At 54.0% G+C, this 27,907-nt stretch overlaps 1 protein-coding gene across 2 annotated transcripts; it reads right to left on the minus strand.

Moving 5' to 3' along the window:
* Positions 1 to 1,081: 1,081 nt before the first annotated feature.
* Positions 1,082 to 27,624, minus strand: IMPACT (impact RWD domain protein). Of its 2 annotated transcripts, XM_059707445.1 has the most exons (12): positions 27,395 to 27,624; positions 22,906 to 23,034; positions 21,162 to 21,214; positions 19,237 to 19,299; positions 15,420 to 15,505; positions 11,733 to 11,855; positions 10,156 to 10,179; positions 8,983 to 9,080; positions 6,901 to 6,974; positions 5,128 to 5,218; positions 3,805 to 3,939; positions 1,082 to 2,942 (listed from the first exon to the last, which is right to left on the minus strand). In XM_059707445.1, exons 1-12 carry the CDS (start codon positions 27,428 to 27,430, stop codon positions 2,874 to 2,876), a joined length of 981 nt encoding a protein of 326 aa, XP_059563428.1. In that variant the 5' UTR covers positions 27,431 to 27,624; the 3' UTR covers positions 1,082 to 2,873. The 2 variants fall into 2 exon arrangements, with proteins under 2 accessions (XP_059563428.1, XP_059563429.1); XM_059707446.1 differs by lacking the exon at positions 10,156 to 10,179 and having other exon boundaries at positions 27,395 to 27,620.
* Positions 27,625 to 27,907: the final 283 nt, after the last annotated feature.

The following is a 27,907-nucleotide window of genomic DNA, read 5'->3' on the forward strand; positions in this document are numbered from 1 at the left end:
GGGGAGGGGGGCCCTGGGCGGGGATGAGGAGCGAGCCGGGCATCGGGCAGGGCCCTGCTCAGAGAAACTGAAAGGTCAGACGGACGTTACACTTTGGGGGCAGAACCAGGGGAAGGTGGTGGGGTCCTGTCCATACAGGTCTCCCTTCACCACGACGACCTCAAGGCGGACCTCAGTCCCAGCACCAGAGCCACCGCCGGCCCCGCGTGCAGTTACAATAAAGGAAAGGAGCCGGTCACACAGGGCTCTGCTCAGGGCTGTGCACCGGGAAAACGCAGCAATCAGAAGCCAGCAGGGACCAGCCACACCTGATGATACAACCCAGAAGGCAGAGCAGGACGCAGCCATGAGAAACTAAGCCGTAGAATAGTCTTTATTGAAATGGGAAAATGTTAACAATATACTTCTATATGAAATATCCAGATACAAAACAGTATGTACAGTTTAATACCATTTTTATGGAAAGAAAAATAGCATATGTACAAAATCACGCGGAGGGAAAAATAGAAGATGCGCGTACCAAATGCGACGAATGCCGTCTCCAGACCGTGGAGTGGAGGGACCACACAGCTGCACCAGGAGCGCCCCCTCCCCCGCCCCCACGCTCAGCCCTGCCCCCTGCCCTTCTTCCCGCTGTGAGCACTTCGATAACTTCTCTGCACGCCGGCTGTTTACAGTCGTTGGTTCCCATTTAAAATGCAGGTGCCACCTGCTCCTACCCTCTGGCCCGGGGGAATACGTGCAACTAGTACAACGTGCCATGAAATATGCCGCCGCACAGACTGGCTAGAGAAAATGACTTGGAGAATTTGAAAACCTAATCGCGATAAATGTTTTTTGTTAATCCTCACCCGAGGATATTTTTCCCATTGGTTTTCAGAGAGAATGGAAGGGAGGGGAGGAGGGAGAGAGAGAGAAACATGGATGTGAGAGATACATCGATCGATCAGTTGCTTCCTGCACGAGCCCCAATACTGGGTGGGGACTGAACCTACAACTCGGGTACATGCCCTTGACTGGGAATCGAACCCTTGACCCTCCAGTGCGAGGGCCACTGACCCAAACTGGCCTGGACTCGAGATAAATTTTTTTAAATATATTCTTATTTATTTCAGAGAGGAAGGGGAGGAAGAGGGAGAGAAACATCAACGAAGAGAGGAAATCATTGATCGGCTGCCTCCTGCACGCTGGACCGAGCCTGCAACCCGGGCACGTGCCCTTGATGGGAATCGAACCCGGGGCCCTTCGGTCCACAGGCCGCCGCTCTACCCACTGAATACACCGGCCTGGACTCAAGATAAACTTTTAAACAGAGAAAAACAGATACGATTATTGGAGAGGGGTCCATACACACAGTCAGTGAAATAACTCAGGCCCAGAATCGGAGACTGAGATTCTCCTCATTAACTAGCTGCCTGGGGCAAAGGAAATGAGGTGCCTTAGTCAGGAAAACGTGGTTCATAATTCTGTAGAAAGAAGCAAAAATAAGATTGCTTTTAAAGAAAAATGAGATCCCAGAAATAAAGGTTTTCTAAAAGACCTAAGGAAATATTAGCTAAATCAGCAAGAAAGAAATTCCATCTGGAGGCACAGAGCAAAGGACTCGCAGTGACTTCTCTGCAGCACCAAATTCCGCTGCCGTTCTATGGCCCCTACCACAGGCCTGATGTGCCAAAACTGTGAAATTACGTTCATGCTCATTGGTAGTTTTTAACTTCAACTTTTTTAAGTTAATATAGGACATACTGAAGTTTTCATGGAACTTGATGTGTTCTACCTAAATACATGTATGTCGCCCTCTGATGACAATTGATAACTGGCAACAGTAAACACATACAACAAATATAATTCAGATCTTATTTCTCAGAATCCATCCTAGCAGAAAGCTATTCTTATTAAAAACACCAAGTAAGGGCCCTGGCCGGTGTGGCTCAGTGGATAGAGCGTCGGCCTGCAGACTGAAGGGTCCCAGGTTCGATTCCAGGCAAGGGCATGTGCCCGGGTTGCACACTCCATCCCCAGTGGGGGGCGTGCAGGAGGCGGCCGATCCATGATTCTGTCTCATCACTGATGTTTCTCCCTCTCCCTCTCCCGTCCTCTCTCCTCGTCAGCCACAGCCTCGCGCCCAGCACGGCCCTCGTTCCCCAGTGGGGGTCACAGGAAAGGGACTCCTGCTGAAGAAGCAGAACGGACACATCTCGGGGCGGGAGGAGCTCCTGGCACCATGTTCACCGCTTCCCATCACGAGGACGAAACCAAAAGGCAGAGGCGAGAAAACCGCTTTCTGAAATTCAGTCACCAACAGGGACGGAGGCACACACTCCTGCCAGCACAGGTGTGACAGTCGCGCCAGCACCTGGCGGCCGGGGACAGGCCCGCGCCCGCCTCGCCCACCCTCAGGGGCGACACGCTGAGGACTGAAACCACCGGAGGGAGCTCCCAGGCCCGTCCTCAGCGAGTCCTCTCCGAGCGGAAGAGCAGGCGAGGCGTGTCCCTCAGCAAAACGCGACCGACGAGAAGCAGGCGCGGCCGCTCCTCCCGAGACCGCGCTCCCACCGACAAAGGCACTTGAGGCGGCCGAGCAACCGTCCAGGAGACCGTCCAGGCGCCCGTCCAGGCGCCGCCCCGGCCGCTGCTGCCTCCCTCGCGGGCGAAGTGGTGGTGAAGCTCCAGCGCGTCGTCCGCAGCCGAAGCCACGTGCATGGTGCTCACAGGGTCTGGTGCTGGCGGAGGACATGACCGAGGGGAGGCGATGACGCTGGTGTCGTGATGAATGGCTGCGGGGCCGCAGGGCCCCTCCCTGCACAGACGGCTGATGGGTGAGGAGCCTGCGTCTGATTACAGGTAAGCTGACCGCTAAGTCGTATCGGCTGTTAATGTTCGCTCCTCTTCTTGTCTTTTCTCACTTTTTTGTTCTTTCCCAAAGCCTTCGATGATTCCTCCTGGAAAAGAGATAAAATCAATGCAGTCTCCCCCCATGTACACGAAGCTACTGGCTTAGGAGCCTTAAACCTAATCCCTAGAGTCTGTACAATAGTGGAAGTACAGCTACTTCCATGTGTATCATCCTGTTTTATACGGCACTTCTGTTTACCCTCTATGTATACATTTACAAAATAATCGACAATAATCAAGGAAAACACTCATTTACCTAAGAGATTTATGTTTAAATAATCTTAGTATTATTCTATTGTCCACTTCTTTAAAAAAATGTTATTGATTTTAGAGAGAGAGGAAGAGAGGGGGATAGAAACATCGATCGGCCACCTCTCGCACGCCCCCTGCTGGGGGTGGAGCGGGAACCCGGGCCTGTGCCCCGACTGGGGATCGAACCGGGACCTCCTGGTGCTGGGTCGACGCTCAACCTCGGAGCCAGCGGCCGGGCTCCAGTGTCCGCTTTTTAAAGTAAAGCAGCTGAGATTAAAAACAATAGAAACGAACGTCGTTACAAAATATGAAACAAAACCCTCCAAACGTCCAGGGAGGAGGCCCGAAAGGCCTGCCCGGGAGAGCAGCTGCGGCCGTGACAGGAATGTGGGTTCCGTGGCCGTCTGAGGACCCAGGTCACGCACGGCTCAGCCCGGCCTCGGGGATGGAAGCCACCGGCCTGAGGCCCCGTGAACTCCAGGAGCGTCTGACCTGCGGGTGCAGGAGGGAAGTCCCCGCCAGGGTCTGCACTGGCCGCCCCCGGGTTCTGCCGGGGCCTGTCTGCGGCTCCCGGCCCAGGTGTCCTGACACCGGATGCTGACCGCCCGGGCACGTCCTCTGGCGCGGGCAGCCCCGGCGGAGGGGGGGGGGGCTCACCGGCGAGCCCGCGTAGCTCCTCTCCACCAGGATGCTCCGGGCGCAGTTGTTGATGTGCTTGAAGCGGTCGGGCCCCAGCAGGACGCCGCCGTACCAGCGCGACACCACCACCAGCACGTTCCGCACGTTCAGGACCTGCGTCTCGGCAGACCGGACAGGAGGGTGCGGCGTGAGCCCCGCGGCCCTGACCCCGCGCAGAAGCGCCCCCGACGCCCACGGCGGACGCACTGGGGGGGCGAGTGAGACGGACGGCCCAGGGGACAGGAGGGGACAGACAGGAGGGGGTTTAGAAAAGGAACGCCTGCTCCACGGCCTTCAACTTGCAAACGCTGGCCCCGGGCGTGCAGGGGAGACCGGCAGGGGAGTCCCAGTTCTCGGCGACTTCAACCAGAACAGCTGTCTGGGGCCTTCACCCTGGGCCACACGGACCTGCTTCTAAACAGCGGCCAGAGGGCACGGGCTGCGGAGGCCTCGCTGGCGCTGCCCACACGTCTTCCTCGGCCTGACGTGTGCCCAACGCGCCCTAAGGCGAGGCCCACTGACCCGCAGGCCTGACCACGCAGAGTGCCCTCCAGGGCGTGAGCAAACCTCACACAAAAGCGGAAGACACTGCCGCCACCACCTGGGGAGAGAACAGCCCCTCAGAACGGGGCCGTCGGCGATCCCAGACGGAGGGGGGGGGTCCAGCCGCACCAACGGGAAAGGGCAAGATAAGCAGCCGAACAGACCGGCAACCACCTGCGAGGACGTCTCTGAAAACCAAACATGAATCCGCAGACGCAGGAAACAGTAGGAGATACTGCGTCCACGGAACCAGACAGCACACCACAGAAAGGAAAAACAGGAAACAGGAAAGGCAGAGGGGAACTGTTATAATTATGTAATTAAATGCATGGTTGCTAAAACAAATGTTAGGAGACCATCAAGAACATGTCTCGGAACACCAGGCAATGAGATGGACAACTTCATAAGGAAAGAAAGATCCTGGATCCATTCAGAAGCTCCGGTAACCAACTTCCAGGAATTTCACAGACAGAACATGAAAATAAAGGGAGGAAAGTGTCAGAAAACAAAACAAGAAGGTCCCCCAGCTGCAGACAATCTCCTGTGGCCGCGAGGAAAGGGCTGGGAGCGCGAGGCCTGGACTAACCCTGTGCCTTCTGCCCGCCCCCAGGGGTGGCATCTTCTCGTCACCGTTCAGAAACGAACTCCTAATGAGCCCGCACGCCCGCTCAGAGCGCCCGAGGGCTGGTCCCTCACGGGAGGGAGCCCCGTGCTGCTGGGGAGCTCAGGCCCCGGACGGGTCAGGAACCACGGACCCACCTCCATGAGGTGCAGCAGGCGCCCGCCGGCCGCCGTCTCCCCGTCATCATCGTAGTCCTGCAGGAAGGTCTGCTTGTCCTCACAGAATATTCTAGAAACACACACAACAGCGCTCACACCTCGAAACCTCAAAACACTTCGTATGAGTTGCCATTTACTTCCAAAACCAGCATATCTGTTTCTGAAAACCCTTCTTGAACTACACTAGGTGTGTGTTCACTATCATTCACCATCTGGTACGTTCATGGCTCTTCTCTATAACTAGAGGCCCAGTGCACGGATTCGTGCACAGGTGGGTCCCTTGGCCTGGCTGGGGACCGGGCTGATCGGGGCTGGTCAGTCGGGGGGAGGGGCCATGGGAGGTTATCTGACTGCAGGAGGTTAGCTGTGGGAGCACACTGACCACTAGGGGGCAGCTCCTGCATTGAGCATCTGCCCCCTGGTGGTCAGTGTGTGTCATAGTGACCAGTCATTCCCAGTCGTTCTGCTGTTAGGGTCAGTTTGCATATTACCCTTTTACTATATAGGATAGAGGCCTGGTGCATGGGTGGGGGCCGGCTGGTTTGCCCTGAAGGGTGTCCTGGATCAGGGTGGGGGTCCCATTGCGGTGCCTGGCAAGCCTGGGTGAGGGGCTGAGGGCCATTTTCAGGCTGGCCACACCCCCTTCAGGGTGGGGGGTCCTGCTAGGGTGCCTGGCCAGCCTGGGTGAGGGGCTGATGGCTGTTGGCAAGCTGGCCAAGTCCCCCAGCAGGGACCCTCACCCCATGGGGGTGTGGCCAGCCTGGGTGAGGGGCTGATGGCCGTTTTCGGGATGGCCACGCCCCCCAGCGACCCAAGCTCCCAGCCTCTCCTTTTTTTCTTTTTTCTGGGATTTATTTATCTTCTATAATTGAAACTTTGTAGTCTTGAGCGGAGCCCAGGGCCAGCCAGGGCAGGTGGGAAGCTTGGCTTCCTCCATCGCTGTGGGCAACCCAAGCCTCCTGCTCGCTCCAGCTCCCTGGCCGCTGCCATCTTAGTTGGGTTAATTTGCATACTCACTCCTGATTGGCTGGTGGTCATGGCTTATGGGCATAGCAGAGGGATGGTTAATTTGGATGTTTCTCTTTTATTATATAGAATAGATAATGAAACAGGAAAAACTGCCCTAACCGGTTTGGCTCAGTGGATAGAGCATCGGCCTGCGGACTGAAGGGTCCCAGGTTCAATTCCGGTCAAGGGCATGTACCTTGGTTGCGGGCACATCCCCAGTGGGGAGTGTGCAGGAGGAAGCTGACCAATGTTTCTCTCTCATCAATGTTTCTAACTCTCTATCCCTCTCCCTTCCTCTCTGTAAAAAGCCAATAAAATATATATTTTTAAAAAAAGAAAGAAACAGGAAAAACTAAAACCAACAGGAAACAGTTAAATAAAATGTAGTTTGCAACCTCAGACAACTATTAGTCAAGCATTAAAATAATGTTCACAAAGCAAGGTAAACAACATGGAAATTTGTTTTTGTACATTAAGAAAAAAATGTGGTACTAGGGCAAAGCATTAAAAAGATAAACTTTACACAGAAAGGACAGAAAATGTATCACGTACTACTGGTTGCATTTAATGGTAGAAAATAGCTGATTTCCCCTCTGATTTTTTTTCTTTTCTGCAGTTTTATGAATATTCTACAAATGATTGCTTTTGTAATGGGAAGAATACATGATAGTTATTATTGTTTACAGTCATGCACGTTTCTCCCGTCTTTACGAACCACACCCTCCTGGAGGCGTGCTCACTCACCGGTATGCGTAGATGTTGTGGGTGGCGCTAGCGATTTTCTTGTTCTCATATAATTTGGCAAGAACCATTTTTACCTTAAAAACAGCAGTGACATGAATAAACAAATGTGCACATTTCACTCTCTCTATAAACAAACACTAGGAAACATCTTAAAGCTGATGTAAGCCCTGCAGATGGCATAGAAGTTACGTAAAGAATCTTCTACAGCCCTAGCCAGTTTGGCTCAGTGGATAGAGCATCGGCCTGCGGACTCAAGGGTCCCAGGTTCGATTCCAGTCAAGGGCATGTACCTTGGTTGCGGGCACATCCCCAGTAGGGGGTGTGCAGGAGGCAGCTGATCGATGTTTCTCTCTCATCGATGTTTCTGGCTCTCTATCCCTCTCCCTTCCTCTCTGTAAAAAATCAATAAAATGTATATTTTTTAAAAAAGAATCTTCCTCAGCTGAGAAGGCCACTTCCAAGTTTCCTCCTCATTCAGGGCAGAGACCGGTGCTCACGACGGAATGAACATGACAGACCTGTTTTCTAAACACCAATTATCAGAAAAATACTTGAGCACTAACCATGCCTCATACTTAACCCTTTGCGGTCGTTTGTCTACTCTCAGCCACCACAGCAAGGAACCATACAAATCTTATCTCTATTCATTCATGTATCAGTTCATAATTTCTCTGAAAGCTCTTAAGTGTCTAAGTGACCTTGTCATGAACCAAAACATTGTCCCGACAAATCGGAGATATCGAAACTCAATATAAACAAACGCGGTCGTTCCACACTCGTCATGCAGAACACCACGGCGAGTCAGTCGCCTTTTGAGAGTGAAGAAATCGACAAGCTTCGGAGACACTTCGCAGAATTTCAAATAAAGCTTTACAAATTACGTTTAACTGTAATCAGGCATTCTCGCTTGTTACGATATTTCAAAATAATCCTCCAAAGTGGCAAAAAGAAAGTTACCGAAAGAAGTGTACTGCGAATCTGAAAGTAACGATGAAGAGTTTTATTTTGGCACCTTGAATACTGACTCTGACGTAGAAAGTGATAACGTCTGTAGTGATTCTACTAGTAGTGACGTAGTTCCAGAAAAGAATTAATGAATCTTGTTTATCCTTCATAATCTTGTGTTATGTATCTCTGCTCTTTCATGGAAATGAATTCCGACCAGTACGACACCCATGTCCAAATTTAATACGACCGCAAAGGGTTAAACAGGAACATGTTTCCCCGTGTAGAAAATTCTACATGTAAATACGAGAATTTCAAAAAATGAGCTCTAAAAGTTTACCGAATTTACGCATCTGGGATGATAGATGCACCGTAATGGTGTGTCCCACAGTCTATAAACCAGGACACTCTCTGGGGCTCCTGCACAGCCACTGGGAGTGACATGAGCGAGACTTGAGAGACGTGGTCATCTCTGTGTCCAAAGGGAAGAGGGGCAGGAAGGAGCCGCCCGCTCGGAGGACACGGTGTGTGCGGAGGGGCCAGGTTGGCAAATGAAAATAAAGACGCTCAGTTCAATCGCAACTTCAGGTCACTCACAGCTAACCTCAGTGTGAGTGGGTCCCGTGTGGTAATGTTGATCTGAACCCCAATGTTTCACCCACAGCCCTAGCAGAGGCATCGAAGCGGGAGGTTCGGGCCTGGCTGGCGAGGCTCTGCCGGCTGGAGGGCCGTCCCACAGGGGCCTGGACCGGAATCGAACCCACAACCTCCTGGTGCACAGGATGAGGCTCCAACCAGGGGAGCCCTGGGCAGGGCTCACGTAATTCTTTTTCACTATGAAACGTAGTAATTTCTGCAGCACCACATGGGTGTTTGTTTGAAAACCCATTACAAGGGTCAGCCCCAGGCAGCGTTTAGATACAATTTAAAAGAGTGACAGAGGACACCGAACGCCTCCCCCAGATTCTCAGCACGGGGGGCGGGAAGGTGAGCGAATCGCTTCTCTTGAGCGAATCGCTTCTCTTACGTGAAAACAACAACAGTGAAAGCAAGGGTGTGGCTGCAAAGCCATTCGCTGGGATTGCGCTGGTGAAACAACGTCGCCCCCGCCCCCACCCGAGGGCACGAGCAGCCCACCTGCTTGGGGCAGACGACGGGGGCCAGGTGCGCCTGGAAGGTGCTCCGTCGGTCGGTGATGGGGACGCCGTGGTCGATCGGCGGCAGCTCTTCCGTTTCTGTAAGTTAAGGAAGGAGGTTACTTTTATTTTTAAATTCATACATTCAAAATCTAAAACAGTGGCAATGGTGTGGGTGGAGGGGAGAGTTGGGAAAGAAATGTACATTGTATGGCAAATCAACCCAAACAGCAACTCACAGCTGCCCATGAAATTCAGTTATGATGTTAAGTAAAAAGGCTCCCAATATATTGCACATAAACCCACCTGTCTGGGTCACCAGTGAGAGTGGGGGCCGGGGCTCCAACCCCAGACTGTGGCGGCAGCACAAGTTGACACGACTACTTTTTAAGAGTTTAAAAGGGTCTTGAGACCAAAAACACTGACAGCTGCTAATACACCGTAATGCATTCATCCATTCTATTGTTGGTGGACAATGACATTGGCTGGGAAACCTATGACACTGTTTTACAGCTATAACGGAATGTCTTCTGCTAATAAAACTGTTCCTACTTCATAGCGTTGAATTAACTCTATAGCTATAAAAGCCTAATATGCTAAGTGTCCGACCGAGTAGTTGACCGACTGGTCGCTGTAATGTGCACTGACCACCAGGGGGCAGATACTCTGACCGGTAGGTTAGCTTGCTGCTGGGGTCTGGCTGATCGGGACTGAGTGAGTTGGGGCTGGACACGCCCTGGAGCCAACCTGCAGTCCCTCCCGCAGTCCCTCCCCGGCCACCGACCCCAATCGGCCCCAATCAGGACTGGGTGAGAGCCCTGATGGCCACGATCACCGGCCAGGTGAAGGGACCCTGCGGGAGGGCCTCTAGTATATCAATAACATGCCAAACTGGTGTTCCACGGGGTATCATCATTTCCAGCTACTCTGACTCTTAAACAAGTTTAAGAGCCACTAACCTGCCCCCCGTCTGATGAGAAAGGGGGGGGGGGGTTAGAGGGCAGGAAGGAGAGGACGAAGGGGGACAATGGTGATGGGAGGAGACTTGACTTGGGGTGGAGAACACACCATACAACATAGAGATGACGCTCAGTCACAGAACTGTACCCCTGAAACCCTCACAATGTTATTAACCAATGTCACCCCAATACATTCAATTGAGAGAGAAACTTACCAGCCACCCTGGCTGCTGTACCGGCTGCACTTAGGATGGAAAGTTATTCGGGAAAAAATAATTAAAATGTGTCCCCACTTCTAGCCACTTGGTTGAATCTCACCAAGTCAGTTTGCCTGGCAGTCGATGAACTACTTCAGCTAACACCTGTGAACGTGTTTCTGGGCGGCTGTAAACAGCCCCGAAATCCACCGCGCTGGTCGTGGCCGGACGAGCACAGACCAGCTTCCCCGGCTGCTCTGCCGCCAACGTCCCGTCCCGTGGAGGGCGGCCTGTCCTAGCGCAGCACCGGGTCCCTGTGCACCGGGTGCCGTGCGCTGTGCCTGCAACTGTCACTCTTCTCATGGGGGGTCCTGTTTCCCAAAGGAAACCTGATGCCACGAAGACGTGACCGAACGAAGCAGGAGCCACGCAGGTCGGAGCCGGGGAGTCCTGGGCCCTCCCCTCTCCCTTCCTCTCCGTCCCTACTAGTCCCGAGGCAGCGGGAGAACCTGAGATGCTCCCGGCACGGGTTCGAGGCCGCGGTGTGAGGGCACAGGACACCTGGCCTTCGGAGAACGGTGCTCCCTTTGGCCAATCGTGCTTCTATAAGGGATTGAGGAAATGGACCATTCACTCAAAAATGTAAAATGCTAAAAGGGCCCGGCCTGTGTGGCTCCGTGGGTGAGAGTCGACCTATGAACCAGGAGGTCACAGTTCGATGCCGGTCGGGGCACAGGCCAGGTTGCGGGCCCGCTCCCCAGTGTGGGGCGTGCAGGAGGCAGCCCATCCATGGTTCTCTCTCATCGTTGATGTTTCTCTCTCTCTCTCCCTCTCCCTTCCTCTCTGAAATCAATATAAATATATCTTAAAATACTGAAGGGGAACATGCTTTCTGATGTTAACACACAGCTGATTCTCCTTTCATACTAGATTATGGAGAAATTTGCTTACGCAGAAGCTATAACCTTAAAGGCATTTAGGCTTCATTCAGTGGCTGCGCTTCCAGTGGGACATTTATTCTGTGAGTTTTACCAAAATTCAACGCTGAGATGGCAGGAGGCTGCTGAGAACTTCAAAGCAGAAAAACGTGTGTGAATTGAAATGTGAATTAAAAACACAGCTTTCCTTAGTTCCCACCTCCCATCACGATACAAACTCTAGAGAGTTCCTCCCCGCCCGACAGGCCCAGACAACACCAGACGACCAGCAGGCGGGAAAGACACGACCGCGTTTTCCTGCATATTGACAACTACTTCCCAACACGTGCGGGCTCACTACACGTCTGCCCATCCCCCAAACCCCTCCCAGTATCACCGTCCACCGTCTAGAGCAGTGATGGCGAGCCTGTGACACGCGTGTCCGGGTGACACGCGAACTCATTTTTTTGGTTGACTTTTCTTTGTTCAATGGCATTTAAATATATAAAATAAATATCAAAAATATAAATCTTTTGTTCTACTATGGTTGCAAAGATCAAAAAGTTTCTGTATGTGACACGGCACCAGAGGGAAGTGAGGGTTTTTCAAAACGCTGACAGGCCGAGCTCAGAGGTTCGCAGTCACTGTGCCAGAGACACAGCCGTCAGCGCCTCGTACCTGTCTGACGCTCAGCGATGTCGAAGCCCAGCGCTCGCCCCGGAGTCTCGGGCTGGCACGCCACGAGGACATCGTCTTCACTCTCCACGTCTTCCTCCTCCGTCTTCTGCTTCACCTCTGGGCCTGCGGGACGGGAGACACGGAGTGACGCCCGCGGGACGGGAGACACGCGAGTGCTCTACAAGAAAGTCAGAAATGACACTGCGTCGTGGGCTCTGAGCACGTCCTTCGGGGAAGGAATCAGGCCTCAGCCAGTCGCTGATCCCAGGGCCGAGCCTAGGACACCAAGGACTGTGGGGTCGTCTGTGATTCCAGAGGTTTAAGCTGCTCAGAGACTCGAGCTTCTCCAAGGCGCACAGGACCCGCCCCTGGGACCGTCAGCAACAGCAATGGCAGCGCGAGACCTTAGCCCCGGCCGCAGGGACACGCGGGCCGCAGGGACAGGCGAGCCGCAGGGACAGGCGGGCCGCAGGGACAGGCGGGCAGGGACACGCGGGCCGCAGGGACAGGCGGGCAGGGACACGCGGGCCGCAGGGACAGGCGGGCCGCAGGGACAGGCGAGCCGCAGGGACACGCGGGCCGCAGGGACAGGCGGGCAGGGACACGCGGGCCGCAGGGACAGGCGGGCCGCAGGGACAGGCGGGCAGGGACACGCGGGCCGCAGGGACAGGCGGGCCGCAGGGACAGGCGGGCAGGGACACGCGGGCCGCAGGGACAGGCGGGCCGCAGGGACACGCAGGCCGCAGGGACAGAAATCAGCGGAACACATGGAGGAGACCGCCCTCCTCAGAGGGTCCCCAGGGGCGAAGGCAGGAGGACGGGGTCCACCCGCAGCAGGAAAACGCTTGCGAGCTGCCATCAGTGCTGCTGACAGACACCCCGTGAGCGCTCACACCGCGAGGGGCGCTGGAGGGGGACGGACACCCCATCTCCACAGCGTCCCTCCCATGGGCTCGATGGTAAGTTTCACGCCCGTTGGCTCGGCCACAGGACCCGGAACCGGGTCAAGCTCTGTTCTGGCTGCTCCTGTGGAGGCCTTTCCGGGAGGAATTCTCACTCTGAGCAGACGCTCGGGAAGCAGACGCGCCCGACAGTGAGCCGCCTCCTCCAGCTCAGGTCCTAGCGGGAGGGGGACCGGCCCCGGCACAGGGAGCTCCGGGGCGGCACCTGCAGACGAGCTGCCGCGCCAAGTCCTGCCTGGGCCCAGCCTGCCCTGCGGGTTTGGGACTTGCCAGACTCCAGAATGGTGAGCCAGGTCCTTAAAATAAGGCACTCTCCCCCTCTCCCTCTCTCCCGCACCTCTTTCTCCTTCTCTCGCTCTTGTTTTTAAACACACACACACGCACTCACACACGCACACGTGCACACACTCACACTCATGCACATACATGCACACACGCACACGTGCGCATGCACATACTCATGCACACTCGCATGTGCACACACGCACACACGTGTGCGCGCACGTACACACACGCACTCACATTCACACGTGTGTGCGCACCCATTCACACACGTGTGCGCACGCCCGCACATTCACACACATGTGCACATGCGCACACACTCACATTCACACACACGCACACACACATTCATACACACACTCACATTCACACACGTGTGCACACACTCGCACGCACGCACGCACACACACCCCTCCTATCGGTTCTGTCTCAAGAGAACCTTGACTAAAACAGGGACTCTGCAGTGCTGACCTCTGGCAAGGGGTCAAGGTCAAGATCACCAACAATAAGCACGCTGAGGCCATGAGCCCCTCGATACGACGTGCTGTGAAGGACACCGGGTCACTCCTGTGGCACGACTGCCCGAGTGCCCAATCCCACTCCCATCGGGAAAATAACAAACAAACCCAAGTTGAGGAACATTCTAGAAAACAGACAATCGCTTCTCTTCAAAAGTGTCAAGTCATCAAAAGTCACAAAAGTCAAAGGAAGACGGAGGCAGCGTTGAGAGGCCAGGAGAGAGGAGGAAACAGGCACTGGGGTCCTGTCGGGGCCCTAACAGCCAGAAGGACATTCGCGTCAGAACCGTGAACCTGAGCCAGCTCCTTAGCGGACCCTCGGCCGTTAGCTCCCGGGTCTGGACAGCGGCACGAGGTCGCGTCTGAGGTTGTGGGGGGAGCAGGGTGAGAGGGGCATGCTCTTTGCGTCATTTCTGCAATTTTCCTGTGCGTCTAAAATGAGCTCAAAATTCTAAAATATTGTTAACAGTTGTATACAATTATTTTAAAATTCAATGCTTCTAAAGTAGAAAAAAACAATATGAAATAATAAATAGTAAGTTTCTCCTGAAGATTAACATTGAAATCAAAACGCTCCCCTTGTCACAGGGGAGCCGGGCAGGAAAGCCCCCTGACCCCCGCCTGGCCCAGCCCTCAGGACCCGCCCCCAGCGTGACCTACAAACAGCTCCTGGTCAAACGTCCCAAACAAAATGCCTGAAAACCACGCGTGTACAGAACACAGCAACGGCTTTAACATCTGAAGCGTGGCCGACTGCGTTATGAATAAGGTGGAAAAGGGGAAACACCTTAAGATCAGTAACTTCTTAAGTTTCCTGAGTTGAGTGATCCCAAAATTCTAGAGCCCCACATTTTAACGGGCGGCACCCCTTCCCTGCACCGCCCCCCACCCCTAGGCTGGGGCCTGGCACAGTCAGAGGACTTTTCCCTTCGATGCCCAGAAATGCTGTGCATTCCTCTCCGGAGCAGAAGCATGAAGGGAAGTACGTCAGAGAAGATCGTCAGTGGACAGAACGGCCTCGCACTTCATTTCTCTGCTGAAAGGAAGCGGTAACAGCATTTGCTTCTGCAGGAAAACAGTAAACGCCCTGGAAAGGGGCACACTGCTGCCTTCCAGTGTGTGCTGACCTTCCCGGGGGAGGCCTGAGGAACTCGTCCTCCGTCTGACCTTCTGAAACATTTGTCATAAACCAATGCGGGGGTTTTGTATCCCTATTTTTCCAAACTGGAAAACATTCTATCGGTGATAACAATAAAACTCTATTTGGAAGTAAGAGTCGGGTGAAATCGTTACTGTCCTCTCGAGGTCTTTGTGGAAAGTGAAGCAAAGACTAGCAGAGCGAGGAGGCAAGGTGAGGAATGCCCACGTTGCCACAGACTGAATGGCCCAATCAGAGGATAGCGGCAACAGAGCAGAATGTGAGCGTTCCAATGTCCTGAAATCAGAGAGCGGTCAGAGCTGCACAACCATGAAATATACTAAAACCACCCAATTACACAGTTTTAAAGGCTGAATGATTATGGTAAGTGAATTACAACTGAACTTTTAAATCAATTTTCAAAGTGAATTTTTATATCCTTACTGTCCGTCAGTATATTTTCCAAAGTTTTTTCCCCATAGCATTTCTGTAAACATAATGTCCAGCTTACAGCCTAATAACTCATGAAGAATGTTACGCGGTACATATTACCTCAACAATAATCAAAGAAGAGGTTTGTTTTTGATCCATAAATTTTATTTAACCATAAAATTATATTTCTATAAGACTATATTAAACCAAAGAACCATAATTACATGAGTAAATGAACTTTCCAGAAAACACATATTATATGTAAACCATAGAGCAGAATACAGACTGTAATTAAAAACTTCAAATAGAATATCCATGTGACAATGTAATCATTGGTAATATCTTTCCGTCCTACCTGGCTCTGCCATCTGAGCTTTCTGTATCAGGACGTCTCTTATTTTCTCCACCCAGAGGTAAAGAATACTTTCACCAATATTCTGTCTGAACAAAATTCAGGGGGAAAATGTTATTTAAAAATATTTCCTTCTCAAATTCAAAAGAATACAGACATCTTTACAATCTAAGAAATTACACGCATCTAGCCATGCCTTTTAAAGAGGAATTTATAAGGACATGAGCTTTAGTAACATTTATGAATGAATATTTATATTTAATACAGTTTATACCAACATTAAAAATTCCCACTGGCTCCAAAATTAACGTCTTAGTTAAAACAAGCACAATTGTGGCACCCAAAGAAGAGAAAGAAAACGTATGAACTTGCACTGGAGAGTGAGATAGATGTGCACGCGATTTAATTTCTCAGTATTAATGTCCGATCACTGCTTGCCCTGCAACACTTTTTGAACGCTTTGAAAGCACGCCTTGGTGTGCTTCTCATTGGTCATGCTGATTCCCACCAAGGACAAAAGCATTCGAGAACTCCCTCAGGGAGCCCATTCACAGGCCTGAACAGCAAATCGATGCAACAGTTTTATATTCACACCAGAGGCCTGGTGCACGAGATCCTGCACGGCTAGAGTGCCTAGGCCTGGCCGGCGGTCAGTGCCGATCGGGGCCTCCCTTCATTCCACGCTGCCCCCTGGTGGTCAGCGCACGTCATAGGGAGCCATCGAATTCCCGGTCTCCCAGCCGAACTCCCCAGGGGCACTTGGCATGTTAGCCTTTTTTATGTATAGATTCTGCCTTTGACAAAATGCTCCCCTGCCCAAGGTGGCTCACTGGCTCCACACACGGCCTGGCTGCCTCAGGTCACTGAGTCCGTCCTCCAGGCTCTCTGAGAAGAAGCGTGTCAGGGTCATGTCCACGAGCAGGTCAGCGAATGGCAGCTGCACAGAGTGAAGGCCCAGTGCGTGTGCAAGACCCCCCAGGCCCACGGAGGGCGCTGTCGTGGGCGTAACGGTTTCCCGAGGCAAGTGAAGGTTACTCCTGCCCTTGGACTCCAGCACGCCACCCCAGGGGCGGCCGCCTGAGGGGGGCGGTGGCTCTCACTGTGATCCGGGCGCATCTGTGCTTTCTCGTGACAATAGCTTGTTCTTAGTATCTAACTACCCCCTAGGGTTTGGTTTTCAGACTTTTGCCAGGAAGCCTCTGGCAGAATCAGGAACCAATCAGAACAAACAGAAGCTGTGTCCTCGTCCTGCTGGCTCCTCCGCCCCGAGGGTCCGTGAGAACCAGAGCGAGACGCCTGCTTTTCCTCGTGAAGCGAACTGGCGGGAAAGCAGCTCCACAGGAAAAGTGGACAAAGCGCTTCCCAGCCGAACGGAGAGCGAGCTGGTCAGACCCACACTCAACGCCCGTCCCAGCGAGGAGCTGTGGGGTTTGAAACAACCCTCTCATTGGACATTCAATGAAACGCTGCTGAAACAGACCGTCAATTCAAACACCGCCTGAAAAATCCAGGCCTTTCGTTTTCTCTTAACACAACTGTTCTAAGTATTTTTTAAAAGTGGTTTTTAAAGAGAAAGGAAGGGAGAGGGAGAGGGAGGGAAACATCATGTGAGACTGAAACACGGACGGGATGCCTCCTGCCCGCCCCCTGCCAGGGACCCAGCCCCCAAGCCCGGCAGGTGCCCCGACCGGGAATCGAACGGCAACCTTTTTGGTGCACAGACACCACCCAACCGAGCCACACCGGCCAGGGCTGTTGTAAGTATTTTTAAATGTCATTTACTTTTGGTTTTATTAGAATAATTGTTTTCATATATTCAAAATACCCACATGCAAAATATTTAAAGAAAAATATACGCAAATCAATCAACATCCACGCAATCACCAAAGCCTCGCTTACAGCCGTCAGTATTTCTTTAAGGGACACTCTTCTCCACGGGCATCCTTGTCCCTTAAAGGCCCCACCACCAACCTCAGAGTCACCGACTGCTCTCCACCGCCACCCTGTGCACCAGAACACCCATCTCACTTCACACTCCCCCCCAACTCACTCCACACTCCCCCCACCTCACTCCACTCCCCACGCAGCTCACACCACACTCCCCGCCCCAACTCACACCACACTCCCCAACTCACTCCACACTCCCCGCCCCAGCTCACACCACACTCCTCCCCAGCTCACACCACACTCCCCCCAACTCACTCCACACTCCCCCCCAGCTCACACCACACTCCCCTCCCCAACTCACACCACACCACCCCCAACTCACACCACACTCCCAGCCCCGGCTCATTCCACTCCCCCCCCAGCTCACACCACACTCCTCCCCAACTCACTCCACACTCCCCCCCAGCTCACACCATGCTTCCCGCCCCAGCTCACACCACACTCCCCGCCCCAGCTCACACCACACTCCCCTCCAGCTCACACCATGCTTCCCGCCCCAGCTCACACCACACTCCCCGCCCCAGCTCACACCACACTCCCCTCCAGCTCACACCATGCTTCCCGCCCCAGCTCACACCACACTCCCCTCCAGCTCACACCACGCTCCCAGCCCCAGGTCACACCACACTCCCCGCCCCAGCTCACACCACACTCCCCTCCAGCTCACACCACGCTCCCCGCCCCAGCTCACACCACACTCCCCGCCCCAGCTCACACCACACTCCCCTCCGGCTCACACCATGCTTCCCGCCCCAGCTCACACCACACTCCCCTCCAGCTCACACCACGCTCCCTGCCCCAGCTCACACCACACTCCCCGCCCCAGCTCACACCACACTCCCCTCCAGCTCACACCATGCTTCCCGCCCCAGCTCACACCACACTCCCCGCCCCAGCTCACACCACACTCCCCTCCAGCTCACACCACGCTCCCCGCCCCAGCTCACACCACGCTCCCGGCCCCAGCTCACACCACACTCCCCGCCCCAGCTCACACCACACTCCCCTCCAGCTCACACCACGCTCCCCGCCCCAGCTCACACCACACTCCCCGCCCCAGCTCACACCACACTCCCCTCTGGCTCACACCACGCTTCCCGCCCCAGCTCACTCCACACTCCCCCTCAGCTCACAGGCGCTTCCCGCACACGTGCCTCATTTATACCTGCATCTGAAAGGGCTGCTGAAATGCAGGCGCCAGTGGCTCCACGCCTGCATGATACAGCCGATGCCGTCTCGTCTCTCAGGGAGCCTGCCCCGCTGGTTACCTGGCAAAAACTGAGCTGACCGTCGCCATGGACCCTCCTCATCAGTCTCACCCGCGTGCTGAATGAATGGAACAGTAAAAAATACAGTAGCCCTAGCCAGCTGGCTCAGTGGATAGTGTTGGCCCACAGACTGAAGGGTCCCGGGTTCGATTCCAGTCAAGGGCACGTACCTCGGTTGCAGGTTCCCTGGCCCAGGTTGGGGTGCATGCAAGAGGCAACCAATTGATGTGTCTCTCTCACATCAATGTTTCTCTCTGCCTCTCCCTCTCCCTTCCATTCTCTCTAAAAATCAATGGAAAAATATCCTTGGGTGAGAATTAACAACAACAACCAAAAAATACAGTATAATTAATAGACCCTAAATCTTACGGCATAATGCAAGAAAATTCCTATTAAAATGACTAGTTTAATAAATAATGATGCTTAGGATTCCGGTGTTATGTGTCTCATTCAACACAGCCTGACACTGAATGTGCATTAAAGTTATGTAAGCACCTGCCAGGACTCTTTAAGCCACCCTCCTCGCTCACGAAAAGGCCCCACATCTCAGTTCCAACAAGAGCCACATGGTCACTCAGGGAAGCGGTTCACTCGCCGTCACTTACATGTAGATCTCCTCCAGGCTGTTCGACAGATCTGCCCGTTCTTGCCCCTTAAGCCAAGGAGCACTACGATGAAAGGAAAGAAGAGATTACTCAAGGCTTATGTTTACATCTCACACGTAAATTATGGCTTACCTCACCAATTAGTTTTGTTTCACTTTCAAAAATTATTTTCCTTAAAATGTCGTCTTAAGTTAATACAGTTCAAAAACGCTTCCTTGGCATTAACTCATTTAGTCCTCCCAGGAAACCTGGGCGAAACCAACACCAATGTTATCCCATTAAAATGTGGTTTACAAGGCGGTGAGCTCAGGGGACACCACGAGACCGTGGCGTTTACGCCAGGGGCAGAACACGCGCCAGGGTCTGCCGCCCTCTCGGGTCCCCAGCTTCCCCCAGCTGGCGTCTCGGCACAGCTGTAACAAACCAGGCGGGTGCCACGTGACCGTAAGAGATGTTCAGGTTTTCTGAAAAGGGCAAGAGTGTTTACTAGTATTCTATACTTACATCTATCATTTTTAATAAAGAGGCTTAACAGTACAGGCCCATTATTAACAGCAAATGTTAGAGCTATGGTTTCAAAACACTCATACGAAACGCAATCCCCCGGTAGGTAAAAATTTTGTTCATTGGCCCTAGCAGGTGTGGCTCAGTGGATAGAGGGTCGGCCTGCAGACGGAAGGGTCCCACATTCAATTCCGGTCAAGGGCACGGACCTTGGATGCAGGCTCCTCCCCGGCCCGGGCCCTGGTCAGGGCACATGCAGGAGGCAACCCATCGATGTGTGTCTCTCACATCGACGTTTCTCTCTGCCTTTCCCTCTCTCTTCCACTCTCCCTAAAATCAATGGAAAACATCCTCAGGTGAGGATTAACAAAAAAAATTGAGTCCTTGAGGTTCAATTCAATTCTGTTCCCAGGGTTTAAACTTCCTAGAAGGTCAGGGGCAAGGTCAAGCCAAGGTGACGCGTGTCAGCAGCTCACGGAACTCAGATTATGCTCTGGCCGCCAAGAGGTTAGTTCCTCAACAACGCAGGGTGGAAAGGAGCCCCGGGCCCACGAGGGTAATTCCTGGGGGCATTAGGGTAATTCCTGGGGGCATTAGGGTAATTCCTGGGGGCATTAGGGTAATTCCTGGGGGCATTAGGGGTAATTCCTGGGGGCATTAGGATAATTCCTGGGGGCATTAGGGGTAATTCCTGGGGGCATTAGGGTAATTCCTGGGGGCATTAGGGTAATTCCTGGGGGCATTAGGGTAATTCCTGGGGGCATTAGGGTAATTCCTGGGGGCATTAGGATAATTCCTGGGGGCATTAGGGTAATTCCTGGGGGCATTAGGAGTAATTCCTGGGGGCATTAGGGTAATTCCTGGGGGCATTAGGGTAATTCCTGCGGCTGGACCTGGGGCGGAGCCTGGCCGGAGGAGCTCTACAGCTGGGGTTTCAAGATCCCAGTTTGTCTAAAGGTCCTGCCCATCTCCAGGACAACAGTAAGTGACGTACGTCACCATGTTCTTACGTAATTAAATTTATTTAAATGCTCCATACCAAGCCCCAAAGGCATTAATTTCTATATACATTCTGATAAGATACTTTGTACACACAACGTACAGTACACACAATACTTGGAAAGGATGATTTTTATAAACATTTAATGTAGAAAGCAGAGCTACATTTACAGGATGGAATACTACTCAGCCGCAAAAAGGACGTCTTACCTTGGGGGACTGGAGAGCATGACACTAAGTGAATAAAACAGTCAGAGAAAGACAGGCACCACGTGACTGTACTTACAGGTGGAATCTAATGAACAAATAAACTCACACACAAAGCAACTGTTTAAAGTAAAATAAAACCATGCTGACTTCCGAGACGTTAAAGCAAAAACGATACAACGATTGAAAAAGCCAGAAACAGAAACAGAGCTTACTTCAGCTGGTACACGGGGGGCGCTGTGCCCGGGTACCCGTCCGGCAGCATCACCTGCGGAGCAGTTTAAACACAATGCTTACCTGTCGTGGCTCAAAAGGGTGTCGTTTTAAAGCCAGTCGCCAGACAGATTCCAAAACCAGAACACTGTCTGGCTAAGTCTCGAGAGACTTCCCGCCTCATGTTCATGCTTCTACTTTAAAGACATCGCCAATGATGAGGCCGAATTTTTAACAAGGAATTTTCTATTTGCAGAGAAAGTTTAAACACAACAAAAGTTAGAAAATAAAGATGAAAGGAAAGAAAAACTGAAATAGGGTCGTTACACCGTAAGTCTAAGTGAATGGAGTGGCATTATAACATGTTCCGGAGATTTTTTCTGAAGAAATACTAAAAGAATATTTAATGCTATTATAGCCTGTTAATTCGATTATGAGCTAACACTTAGAGAACCACAGAGATCTCTTTGCAAAATGTATTATTACAAAAACAAATACAGTGGGGCCTTGACTTACGAGTTTAATTTGTTCTGTGACGGAGCTCGTAACTCAAATTACTCGTACATCAAATCAATTGTGAACGAGTGAGACACGTGATGCTGGGCTGATGTGGTGGCGTTCACTGTGACGTTCGCTGCGCCAACTAGCAGTGGGGTATCTGAAGCTGGCTCGTCACCCGAATTTTAGCTCGCAACTCAAAGCAAAAAATCGGCCGAGAGACGGCTCGTATCTAGAAAAACTCGTTAGTCGGGACACTGGTAAGTCAAGGCCCCACGGTACCGACAAAACTCAACTTGGCATCTCTTACGTGGCTACGTACAGGCAGCAATCACAGGACAAGCACTAAGACAGAAGCCAGGCCGATCCGTTCGCTGATCTATCCTGACCACACTGGCTGTTGGTACAGAAACGAGGGCCGAGGCTGGGAACTGCCGAGTCACCAACCTCCTCCTAAACATCAGCTCTCTCCCAGCTCCACTCCTCGCCCACCAAACGGGCAGGAGGCGTGACACGCAGCGCAGGGTGCGTGGAGGACACTCGCGTGACTTAGATAATTGAGAGAAAGCTGGGACCATCGCTCAAAGCTCGACTTTAGCACGAGCTGAGATGTGATGACTCACAGGTTCAGATCATCGATGGTTAGCAGAACCCAACAACAGGAAGACAGTTCAAAGAAGTGGCACAAGCAGCATCAGTGGAGGACCCGACAGCAGTGGGTCCTGGAGGCAATGACGCGGCTGCAGGGGCGGGGGGGGGAGGGGGAGGGGGAGGGGGAGGAGGGGGAGGGGGGGGAGGGGGAGGAGGGGGGAGGGGGGAGGGGGAGGAGGGGGAGGGGGAGAAGGGGGGGAGGGGGAGGGGGAGGGGGGGGAGGGGGAGGGGGGGGAGGGGGGGGAGGGGGAGGGGGGGAGGGGGAGGAGGGGGAGGGGGGAGGGGGAGGAGGGGGAGGGGGAGAAGGGGGAGGAGGGGGAGGGGGGGAGGGGGAGGAGGGGGAGGAGGGGGGGGGGAGGGGGAGGGGGAGAAGGGGGAGGGGAGGAGGGGGAGGGGGAGAAGGGGGAGGAGGGGGAGGGGGGAGGGGGAGGAGGGGGAGGAGGGGGGGGGAGGGGGAGGGGGAGAAGGGGGAGGGGGGGAGGAGGGGGAGGGGGAGAAGGGGGAGGAGGGGGAGGGGGGAGGGGGAGGAGGGGGAGGAGGGGGGGGGAGGGGGAGGGGGAGAAGGGGGAGGAGGGGGGGGGGGAGGGGGAGGGGTACCTGCAGGCAGAGCGTCCACTTGGGGTCGTCTATGTCGTCGCTGATCCTGATACAGAAGATCTTGGCGCCGTCGTCGATGACACACCACTCCTCGCCGTAGATGGCCGCCATCGCCTCGATCTCCTCATTCTGCGAGAAGTGGGGAAGGGGGGCTAACAAACCAAACGCCCTAAGACTGGAACCCCGCCTCCCCGGTGGGTGTGTAAGGCATCTGCCTTCAACTGTACCAGCCTGACGTCTGTCACACGATCAACAATAAACAAAACATATTTTTAAAAAAACAAAACAGTGCAAGTGTGGATGAGGGTGTGAGTGAGGGTGTGAGTGTGGGTGTGGGTGTGAGTGAGGGTGTGGGTGTGGGTGTGAGGGTGTGGGTGAGGGGTGTGGGTGTGAGTGTGGGTGTGGGTGTGGGTGTGAGTGAGGGTGTGGGGTGTGAGTGAGGGTGTGGGTGTGGGTGTGAGGGTGTGGGTGAGGGTGTGGGTGTGAGTGAGGGTTTGGGTGAGGGTGAGGGTGTGAGTGAGGGTGTGGGTGTGGGTGTGAGGGTGTGGGTGAGGGTGTGGGTGTGAGTGTGGGTGTGGGTGTGGGTGTGAGTGAGGGTGTGGGTGTGAGTGAGGGTGTGGGTGTGGGTGTGAGGGTGTGGGTGAGGGTGTGGATGAGGGTGTGGGTGGGGGTGTGGGTGTGAGTGTGGGTGTGGGTGTGGGTGTGAGTGAGGGTGTGGGTGTGGGTGTGAGTGAGGGTGTGGGTGTGGGTGTGGGTGTGGGTGAGGGTGTGGGTGTGGGTAAGGGTGAGGGTGTGGGTGTGGGTTTGGGTGAGGGTGAGGGTGTGGATGAGGGTGTAGGTGGGGGTGAGGGTGTGGATGAGGGTGTGGGTGGGGGTGTGGGTGTGAGTGTGGGTGTGGGTGTGGGTGTGAGTGTGGGTGTGGGTGTGAGTGAGGGTGTGGGTGTGGGTGTGAGTGAGGGTGTGGGGTGTGAGTGAGGGTGTGGGTGAGGGTGTGGATGAGGGTGTAGGTGGGGGTGTGGGTGGGGGGGTGGGTGAGGGTGAGGGTGAGGGTGTGGGTGAGGGTGTGGGTGTGGGTTTGGGTGAGGGTGTGGGTGTGGGTGTGGGTGTGGGTGTGGGTGGGGGGTGGGTGAGGATGAGGGTGAGGGTGAGGGCGTGGGTGAGGGTGTGGGTGTGGGTTTGGGTGAGGGTGTGGGTGTGGGTGAGGGTGACGGTGAGGGTGTGGGTGAGGGTGTGGGTGTGGGTGTGGGTGTGGGTGTGGGTGAGGGTGTGGGTGTGGGTAAGGGTGAGGGTGTGGGTGTGGGTTTGGGTGAGGGTGAGGGTGTGGGTGAGGGTGTGGGTGAGGGTGTGGGTGTGGGTGAGGGTGTGGGTGTGAGTGTGGGTTGGGGTGGGGGTGGGGCGTGGACACTGATGACCGTTCTTGTTGGCTGGTCCGCCCTCCCCTTGGGGTGGCCTGAGGGGTGGGGGTCAGGGGCCACGAGGCTGCTCCACGCCGAGCGGTGGCCACCCCGGGAACCAAGTGCACCCCCACCCGCGGGCGGAAGGGAGGATCCGCACCCGGGCCCTTCCCATGGCCAGCGGGAGCCCTTCCCCCGGGGCTTGCCTCCTCCCGCCGTTTCCCGGGTTGGATTTGGGCAGGAGGGGGCAGGCATCAAAACGGTTCAGAGCAGGAACCAAGATGGCGGCATAGGTAAACACCAGAAATTGCTGCCTCGCACAACCACTTCAAAAATACAACTAAAGGACAAAACGGACATCACCCAGAACCACAGGAAGGCTGGCTGAGTGGAAATTCTACAACTAGAAGGAAAGAGAAAAGCACACTGAGACTCAGAGGAGGTGTGGGAGTAAAGTGCAGAGGTACGGAGGCGCACATGGAAAGGGCTGGAAACTGAGGACGGGGCTGTCTTTTTGAATCGGGAAGGAGTCACAAGCCCCCGATTGCTCTGAATGCCAGTTCCAGGCGAGTCTCTGGGGACCCAGGTCTCATACGGGGCGAAACTGGACTGTCTGGCAGCAGGCAGAACTCGGAACTTGAGGTCAGCTTTCCCTCAGAGGTGCTTGCAGCGATTACCGAGGACACTGAGACACGTGGCCCCTTAGGGCAGGGCTGAGGATCAGCCATAGCTGTTTGCTCCACCCTGTTGATCCCCTGAGACCCCGCCCCACCCAGGCTGAGGCAGAGGCTTTTGCATATGAATGCCCTGGTCCTTTGCAATCTGAAAATTGCCTAACAAACTGCAGCTGGGCCAGACAGACACAGAACTTCCAAGAGAAGGCCCAAGGCCCAACAGCAGTTTGTACTGCTTCACAGCTGGGCCTCAGCTGGGCACCTCCAAACTCCAAACAAGGAAGAGGAATCTGCAGATCTCGTAGCTCCTGCTGGGTAGCCTCAGGCAGAGGCTATATTAGCACCTCCTTAGAGATCCAAGAGCCAGTGTACCCAGTAGTCAGAGTGGGATATCCAGATTACAACTCCTCAGATCCATAAGGGACACACTCAGGGGGCAGACTAAGTGAGGACCAAAGCCCCATTGAAGCAAGTTTTGGCCCATAAGGGTGTCTCCAGCACAGAAGTCCTCCCACTGCAGACACAGCTGATTCTCACAGCCAATTGGCCTGGAAGTCAATTCCTCCCAGTGATCCTACAACAATCAAGGCTTAACTACAACAAGACTGTGCACAAAGCCCACAAGGGGGTGCACCAAGAGTGTCCTCCTCAGGTAACTGGGGAGGCTGAGCCACTGGGCCCTACAGGACACCTAGCACACAAAGCCACTCTATCAACACAGAGAAGCATAAAAAATGTGGAAACAATGAAACAGGTCACAAATGACAGAAATGGAAGAAAGCAAACTACTGGATATAGAGTTCAAAACCACAGTTATAAGGTTTTTCAAGAATTTTCTGGAAAACACCGATAAATTTAGTGAGACCCTCGAGGATATGAAAAAGGACCAACTAGAAATTAAGCATACACTGACTGAAATAAAGAATATTATACAGAGATCCAACAGCAGACTAGAGCAGCGGTTCTCAACCTGTGGGTCGCGACCCCTTTGGCGGTCGAACGACCCTTTCACAGGGGTCACCTAAGACCATCCTGCATATCAGAGATTTACATGACGATTCATAACAATAGCAACATTACAGTTATGAAATAGCAAGGAAAATAATTGTATGGTTGGGTCACAACATGAGGGACTGTATTTAAAGGGCCAGAAGGTTGAGAACCGCTGGACTAGAGGATCGCAAGAATCAAGTCAAAGATTTGAAATACAAAGAAGCAAAAAACACCCAATCGGAAAAGCAAAATGAAAAAAGAATCCGAAAATATGAAGATAGTGTAAGGAGCCTCCGGGACAGCTTCAAGCGCACCAACATCCGAATTATAGGGGTGCCAGAAGATGAGAGAGAGCAAGATATTAAAAACCTATTTGAAGAAATAATGACAGAAAACTTCCCCCACCTGGTGAAAGAAATAGACTTACAAGTCCAGGAAGCGCGGAGAACCCCAAACAAAAGGAATCCAAAGAGGACCACACCAAGACACATCATCATTAAAATGCCAGGAGCAAAAGACAAAGAGAGAATCTTAAAAGCAGCAAGAGAAAGAAACTCAGTTACCTACAAGGGAGTACCCATACGACTGTCAGCTGATTTCTCAACAGAAACTTTGCAGGCCAGAAGGGAGTTGCAAGAAATATTCAAAGTGATGAATACCAAGAACCTACAACCAAGATTACTTTATCCAGCAAAGCTATCATTCAGAAATGAAGGTCAGATAAAGAGCTTCACAGATAAGGAAAAGCTAAAGGAGTTCATCACCACCAAACCAGTATTATATGAAATGCTGAAAGGTGTCCTTAAGAAAAAGGTAAAGATACAAATTATGAGCAACAAACATGCATCTATCAACAAGTGAATCTAAGAATCAAGTGAATAAATAATCTGATGAACAGAATGGACTGTTGATTATAATAGAATCAGGGACATAGAAAGGGAATGGACTGACTATTCTTGGGGGGGAAAGGGGTGTGGGAGATGTGGGAAGAGACTGGACAAAAATCGTGCACCTATGGATGAGGACAGTGGGTGGGGGGTGAGGGCGGAGGGTGGGGCGGGAACTGGGAGGAGGGGAGTTATGGGGGGGGGGGGAAGGAACAAATGTAATAATCTGAACAATAAAGATTTAATTTAAAAAAACCGGTTCGGAGACCCCCCCCCCCCCCCCCCCCGCCGCCCCCTGGTACGGGGAAGGACGGACGTCACCGCGCGGGGTGGGAGGGGGGCCGGGGCGCCAGGCTGGTCCAGTCCGTCTCCCGGGGCCCAAACCAGCGGCTCGTCCAGGTGACCCGTTGGCGACGGGAAGGGGCACAGAACCGCGGGGCGGCCAGGTCGCGGGGGGGGGGGGCTGGGAGGTGGGAGGGACCGGGGATGGACCGGGGCCTGAGGGCGGGGGGGGGGGGGGGGGGGGCGGCGTCCGACTCACCTGCCTCTGGTCGCTGCCGGCGTCCCCTTCCGCCATCGGCCACAGCGCGGGTCCGGGTCCGGGTCCGGGTCCGGGTCCGGGTCCGGGGCGCAGAGCGAGCGCGGGCAGAGCGCGGAGCCGGTGCGGGGGCCCGACCGGAACCGCAGCCGCATCTGCTTCCGGGTTGCGGGCCGGTTCCCGGTGGTCGGGGTCCCGCGGGGTCTGCGGCCGCCCCCCTCCTCCTCCCCCTCCCCCCGCTCGTCCGTCCTTCCCGAGCAGCGAGCGGGACCCTCCGCGCCTCCGGGAGCCGCCACCAGCGCTCCGCTGCCCACGTGGCCGCCCCCGCGGGCCGGGAAGGACGGGGCTCCGCTTCCCGCTGCTTCCGGTCGGGGCTGGACCGCTTCCCGGGCCGGCTCGCCCCGCGCCCGACAGCGGGGAGGGTGGGCGTTTGCCCGATTCGGGGCGCCCCCCCCCCCCCCGCCGCTTTCCTTTGGGTCCCGGGCGCTCCTTGTCTGGGTCTCCGAACAGCACCCG

The sequence above is a fragment of the Myotis daubentonii genome, chromosome 8 (assembly GCF_963259705.1).
Source record: "Myotis daubentonii chromosome 8, mMyoDau2.1, whole genome shotgun sequence".
NCBI classification, from domain to species: Eukaryota; Metazoa; Chordata; class Mammalia; order Chiroptera; family Vespertilionidae; genus Myotis; species Myotis daubentonii.